The 6,734-nt window shown below is 38.4% G+C and overlaps 1 protein-coding gene across 1 annotated transcript in view; it reads right to left on the reverse strand.

The window, feature by feature from the left end:
• Window positions 1–1,878: 1,878 nt before the first annotated feature.
• LOC122803936 (lectin-like) overlaps window positions 1,879–6,734 on the reverse strand; it is an 88,307-nt gene continuing 83,451 nt past the window's right edge. Inside the window, exon 4 of the mRNA XM_044073613.1 lies at window positions 1,879–2,753. Coding sequence (XP_043929548.1) covers window positions 2,692–2,753 — 62 coding nt within the window. The 3' untranslated portion in view covers window positions 1,879–2,691. The remainder of the gene's footprint in view (window positions 2,754–6,734) is intronic.

Raw genomic sequence — 6,734 nt, forward strand, 5'->3', positions numbered from 1 at the left:
GTGAATGGCATAGTCCCCCACGTGTCTACTTTCCACAATGCCTCCCTCACTAGTCTTCCCACAACCTCACAAAGTGTTCTAATTTGCAGACTGTATCCCCTTCTACAAATTCCTGGATCTGCCACTGACCACATACAAGCATTTGCTTGCTTACTGATTCCTCGGAAAAAAAGAACAAACAAATGTACACGGTCTAGTATTAGCTCAGCATTTCCCCACCTTAAAGTATAAGCATAAAAAATGCTTACTACATTATGTATGCATGATGTTGCACTGTCATTTAGGAAACTAATAGACTGGATAGTAATCTGATGTGTGAATGTGAACAGCTAGACAGTTTTGTATCACAGTTTCTCTCATTCCTAAGGTAAATGTTTGATGACTGTAATAATTGTGTGTTTCTGCTAAAATGATGAATAGTTGTGAGGATATGTGTGGTTAAGATGGTAATGCTGTTATTACTGGTTATTAATTTTATCTAATTTCTTATGGACAGAGGCAGCACCAAAATGATCTTCCTACAATAATGCCCATATGAACACTCAATGATATTCCCTTGAAATAATCACTGTCTCACCCAGAACTAATCAGTATCCTATAAGTAGTACATAAATATAGACTGTGGAACCTGGTATGGTAAACTTTAACTAAATAAGATAATCGACTAGGCTTAAATGGCCTGCAAGGGCAGTTAGTCTAGTAGTCATCTATGAACCTATGAAGCAGAATGCATAATGGTTTATTAGAAATGATTGTGTCACTAAATTGCTACTTGTTTAAATAATTTCAGCCCCCTCCCATTATGGCCTAGATAGCCACTGAATATAAATTAAGCATACATATATTCATGTATACATTTCCTCATATTATCCTTGTACTTAATTCTCTGTTTTAACAATTATTTGAAATGAAGACTTTTAGAGGATAAAAACAACTCCAGGCAACTGGTGACAACCCAAGATATGTTAAGAGGCAATATTGCAGAGAAGGTAAGATGTTTGGTTACAAAGCTACAGAGTGGGGTTTGAATCCTGCCAGCCCTCAGTTGTATATTATATAAGCTTATCCTTCTAGTGTTCTTAATTAATGTGAACAAATTAAAGCCCTTCACCTCTGTTGGAATACTGTTTTTAGCAGGAGAAGATATAATCAACAAGAGAATGGATGAAAGAATATATTTCTAACTACTTATAATTTTGTAGATCTAGCTGCAATCACCCATTTTCTACATAAATAACCAAACAAATTTAGCACTGTGTTGTTATTCCTTTTTAATTATAAGTGAATTTTGTTGAACTACTTCCATGTCCTAAAATAAGGTGTACATAGTATGGGGAGTGCTCTATGTTTGTTCATGAATTATTTCATTCATTTTTTTCATTATCCATTTTATTCCCTTCAGGTTTGTGGAGGAGCAGTGGTGTATCCCAGAATGCATTTGGTGTAAAACACAAATAATTTCTGATAGGCTGCCACTCCACTGCACAACACACACAGACATGCACACACACACATGCATGTGCGCGCTCGCACACACACACACACACACACACACACACACACACACACACACACACACACACACACACAATTTTTCAGACCATATTCACATGCAGTTTGCAGATTGCTTAATCAACTACTTTAAAATATGGGAAGAAACCAATGTACTCATCAAAAACCCAAGCAGACATGGGGGGAGGGATAGGCAGACTCCATGATAATGGTACCCCAGCTAGGATTCAAACTGGAAGAGCATTCACTTTGAAGCAGCAAAGCTGACTGCTGCACCACTGTGTCACCTAAATATTTGTGATGAGTAATTCTTGTGTACAGATTATATTTTGTTCCCAGATGATATACCAAAGAAAACCACACAAGTTCAAGTTGATGCTTAGCCAAGCTTTATTAAGGTACCAAGCATAATACAAAGACTTCAGAGTTCTCAGCATGAATAGATGAGCTCCATATATTTTTATCACTGGGTTTGGAAGGCAAATGTTACAGTTTACAATTATATGAACTTTTCCAGCCTTTTTACAAATCAGAATTCCAATTTGGATTAAAAAAGTAGAGGAATGAGACAACTAGACATCACATGCACTGAATATAATTATAAAGTTTTAAAAGTCTAGATTTTGAGAAATTTCTGTATAATCCTCTTAAATGAACATGCCTATCTCTGGCATGGTTTACACTTATTTAACAAAATTTTGTGAACAGCATATTTATCATAAGCATCTGCTGGAGACATCTAAGCCTTCTTTGTGTTGCATAGATAATTGTGGTTACACTGTGTATAATTCTACGCAATAGGGGGTTTACATAAGATAGTATCAATTGTCTATCATTTACTTTTTCATTAGTGCCATCTGCAGGCTGTGATAAAAATACCATGTTTGAATACATAAGGTAAAATACTGGGTTATGAGACTTGGGGAGAGAGAGAGAGAGACTGCATTACAAAATTAAATGTATAACAAATGCAGGAAAGAGCATCAGTAAAAAAGCAGGTTGTCACTGAAAAGGTTTAATGCGTCAGAACAGCTACTCAGCTGATTAGCAAAGCAGTCAAAATGTAAGTGAGTCATGTGACCTCAGCTTTTAACAGAGTTCCATCATGACTTAAGATTTTAACAGAGTTCCGTCAAGTACAGTGAGATGCAATGATGGGACGTAATTTTTTCTGACTTCTCACAGTTTGCACACATAAGATCGTGATTCAGAACAGAAAGCCACTTCCCAGACTCCTTTTTCTAAAATACAAACCAGATAAAGTTATTGTTAATTACTACTGTCTGAAGAAAAAAGTCTTATTTTTAATACAGTCATATTTAATTGAAAACTCTTTTACAAACAACAATGCATTAAAACCTAAATAACAAAGAAACAAGAAAACAGACATAAATTAGTAATTTAAAATGGTGAGATATGTAAAAGTTAAATGAATGGGTCCTTATCACAATAACTGTAGCTAATATCTAAATGTTGAAAAGAGCAAAACATAAATCATTTCTGAATATAATAACAGAACAGAAGTTTGATTCACCAGAATGTCTGCAAACTATGACTTCAAACATCTATTTTTGATATTCTTCCATAAACTGGGATTTTTATGTAAGTTTTTATGAAATATTATCTGTGTCACAATGAGATTTTCACATTTAAGAGATGCTATAGTCAGAAGTCTCAGTTTTAACAATAATAATTAAGTTGATGTCTGATATAGAGTGTCTTCATATTTAAAATGAATAAATAGCTTGTGCGAAATGAAGCAGATGAGTTGTTTTAAGTTTCAAACATTTGTTTTTACTACTATGGTAGTTCCCAAAGCTGGTTTATATTCACAGGCTTATGCTTACATACTGAAAAGACAAGAGAACTAGGCAAATCATAAGACCCGAATGTGTATCAATTTAGAAAAAAAGGTGCATTTATAGGAGTTTTTCCAAAAAGTATCCTGGGTCAAGTCAACAGTTTTGTTTTCTAAATGTCTGACCAAAACATAGAAAAGTGTTTTGGATATGTCTGAGTATGTTATAATGCCACTATAATTGTATCACAAGGTGCGTTTGGCTGGAGACTACAATGGCTTTCTTTTGACCAAATTGTGTTTGTAAGAACAAATAAATGAGGACAGTTTAATTTTAAAATTTCGTATCTTACAGAGGTTCTTGAATACGGAATCTACAAGGTTCAATCACATGGCCTCAATAGTTAATAAGAGAATATTAAACTATCACAATCAACTAAACTGTGTACATATTTATTTTTATAATAATGACATAAGGGGGTAAATATCATACAGTATGCAGAGTAATGTTTGATTTGTTTAAAACTAGCTCATGGAAGATTAACTCTTGTACAGTATTAATTTCAACAGAACTGAATTGTCATGCATTTGAACATTTTCCATAGAACAAGACTGGAAATTAAAAATTAATTTAGAGCAATGATGTTTAAATCTGTTTGCTAGGATTATGCTAATATTTTCATGTTGAGATATGTTCATGTTGAAATTTATTAAAGAAATTATTCAACAAGATTTGATGAGAAGGGGATACAGAACCAGATTTGAGAAGGATATGCTACAACTATCAGAATCAGGTGCCTTCTTTCAGAGAGAGGCAAAGAATGCTTAAAAAATATGTAATAATTCTGTTCTGTATTTATTGTTATATGTTAATTCAAACTAAGATGTTTAATTGTTCATAGGTTCATAGGTTCATAGGTTCATACTAGGCTATCTGCCCGAGGGCATTTACAAGCCTAGCCCATCGTTTTGTGGCTTACGCCACCCCTTTAGTATGGGGAACTATACCCATTATTTTGCTGTGCCTCTGTCGAGCAGTGACACTGAGGTAATCCCTGGGGTATATCTGCGATCTCCCATCCATTGGTCAAGATTTCTCTTGAACAAGGCCAGCGAGGTGCTCTGCCTCACATGTACCGGGATTTTGTTCCACAGCATAGGGAGTCTTTGGGTGATGAATCTATCCCTCCAGCACGTCCTATTAATAGCCGTGTCAAGGTTTAAGTCTCCGCCCTTGTGGCTCTGATGGATCTAGATTTTTGAGGTGAAGCATATTCATCAAATCTGGGTTTGACATGGCCTTGTATGTTAGGCAAAGGTCACCTCTGAGCAAGTGGCGACTGAATAGAGCTGGAGTTCTTTCAGTCGGGCAGCATAGGACAGATTTTTGAGACCCTTTATCCTTTTGGTGAGGAATTTTGTGGCCTCTCCAGCTGCTGCAAGTGTCGGGTCAGATACATTCGAATGGGGCATTGTACTCAATCATTGGTCTGATGAGTGATGAGTAAAGGGAGACTATAACCCCCTTGATCTAGATGAGAATCCCTTCATGATAAGGTGGGCAATGTAGAAGGTCTTCCTAACTACTTTAGCTACATGGGTGTCGAATGACAGACTACTATCAACCTGGGTCCCCAGGTCCCTGATAACTTCTTCTGTGCCCAGTGGATTGCCACCTATTTGGTAGCTAGGGGTAACCTTGTTTTTCCCGAAGGGTATGACTATGCATTTTTTGGCATTTAACTTTAGGCCGTGGCTCTGGCACCAGTTATCCGCTTCTGTGACACCCTTCTGAAGGATATCTCTGTCAGCTCTGTTTTCTACTATCTGCCCCAGTTTGCAGTCATCTGCAAACTTTGTCAGCCATAACCCTCCTGTGTTTGCTTGTACTTCGGAAAAGTAGATGCCAAACAAGAGTGGGCCCAGGACTGAGCCCTGTGGGACACCACTTGTGACAGGCTTTGAGTCTGACATGGCGCCAGCAGCTCTGACCCTGTGGGTTCTGTCACTCAGCCAGTTTGCAACCCATCTTGTGATGTATGGGTTGACATTTAAGCTGATGAGTTTTTCAATGATACCCGAATGGGGTATTGTATCGAAGGCCTTAGCCAGATCGAGGTAGGCTGTATGGACTGCCTTTCCTCATCAATGGCTTTGGTGACTGTTTCAAAAAGTCAACCAAGTTTAAAAGGCATGATCTGCCTTTGACAAAGCCAAACTGGGTTGGATCCAAAGTCTGCAAATTCCCTATGTCTTTATTTATGAGGTCCATTATGATCCTCTCCATGGCTTTGCAGATAAGGCTTGTCAAGCTAATGGGCGGTAATTTCCAGGGTCGGTGGAGGCACCGCCTTTGTGAAGTGGTACCACAGTTGCAGTGCGCCACTCCTGGGTGCGTATCCAGAGGTAAGACTTTGATTAAACAGCTGTCCTAGCTGTGGGTTTAATTCCTCATTGAGTTCATGGAGCACACAGCCGGGGACACCATCAGGTCCCATGGATGCTGTGTTTTTGCTTTGGAGAGAGCAGTTCTCACTTGGGCTGGAGATGTTTGGGGGCTGCAATCGTTTGGTATAGATATCTCTCCTTTTGGGGAGGGGGAGAAGTTTGCACTGAACCTGTCAGCCAGTATGTTGGCAATGTCTGTAGGATCAGTAATCTTCACATCATTTTGAACAAGCTCTGAGCATATCTGGGAGTTTCCTCCCAGGTTTCTAACATAGCTAAAGAAGGCCTTATGATTGTCTTTTGAGTCTTTAGCTATTTTTCTCTTGAAATTTGCTTTGGATGATTTTATGAGAGCTCTTAGTTTTTTTACTTATAGTGATCAAGGGTGTCTTACCTTTTAAGGATTTTGCTCTATCTTGTAGTAGCTTCCTCCTTTTGTTGTAGAGTTTGTTTATGGCTGGGGTCCACCAGACTGGACGCTTGCCTTTGGTACAAAGAGTCTGTGTTTTGCTTGGGATTGCCTTATCCATGCAGTCCTGCAGGTGCTGGTAGAAGGCATTTGTAAGTGATTCAGCGGCTTGAGTACTGTTTTCCGCCGCTCGGGGCCTTAAAGGAGACCACATTAGTCTTAAAAAGTGGGAAGTCGTCTTTTGAGAATTTTTTTACTGTGGTCTTTTTATTTCAGGTGGGGTGGGATGAGGACCTCCAGCGAGATTAGTTTGTGGTCTGATCTCACCAGTGAGGGGTACACCTCCGGTGTTGAACATTGTGCTCCCATGTTCGTGATGATGAGATCAAGTATGTTATCTCCTCTTGTGGGGATGGTGACTAGTTGTTCCATGGCATTTGAGTTTATGAATTCCAGGAACTTTTGGGCTAGGGTGTTTGGGCTTGAGTAGTGTTCCCAGTCTATATTAGGGTAATTGAAGTCACCTAGTATGATGGTGTTTGGTGATACATTTATCCCTCTAGTGTT

The sequence above is a fragment of the Protopterus annectens genome, chromosome 6.part0 (assembly GCF_019279795.1).
Source record: "Protopterus annectens isolate FY-2018-M chromosome 6.part0, PAN1.0, whole genome shotgun sequence".
Classification (NCBI taxonomy): domain Eukaryota; kingdom Metazoa; phylum Chordata; order Ceratodontiformes; family Protopteridae; genus Protopterus; species Protopterus annectens.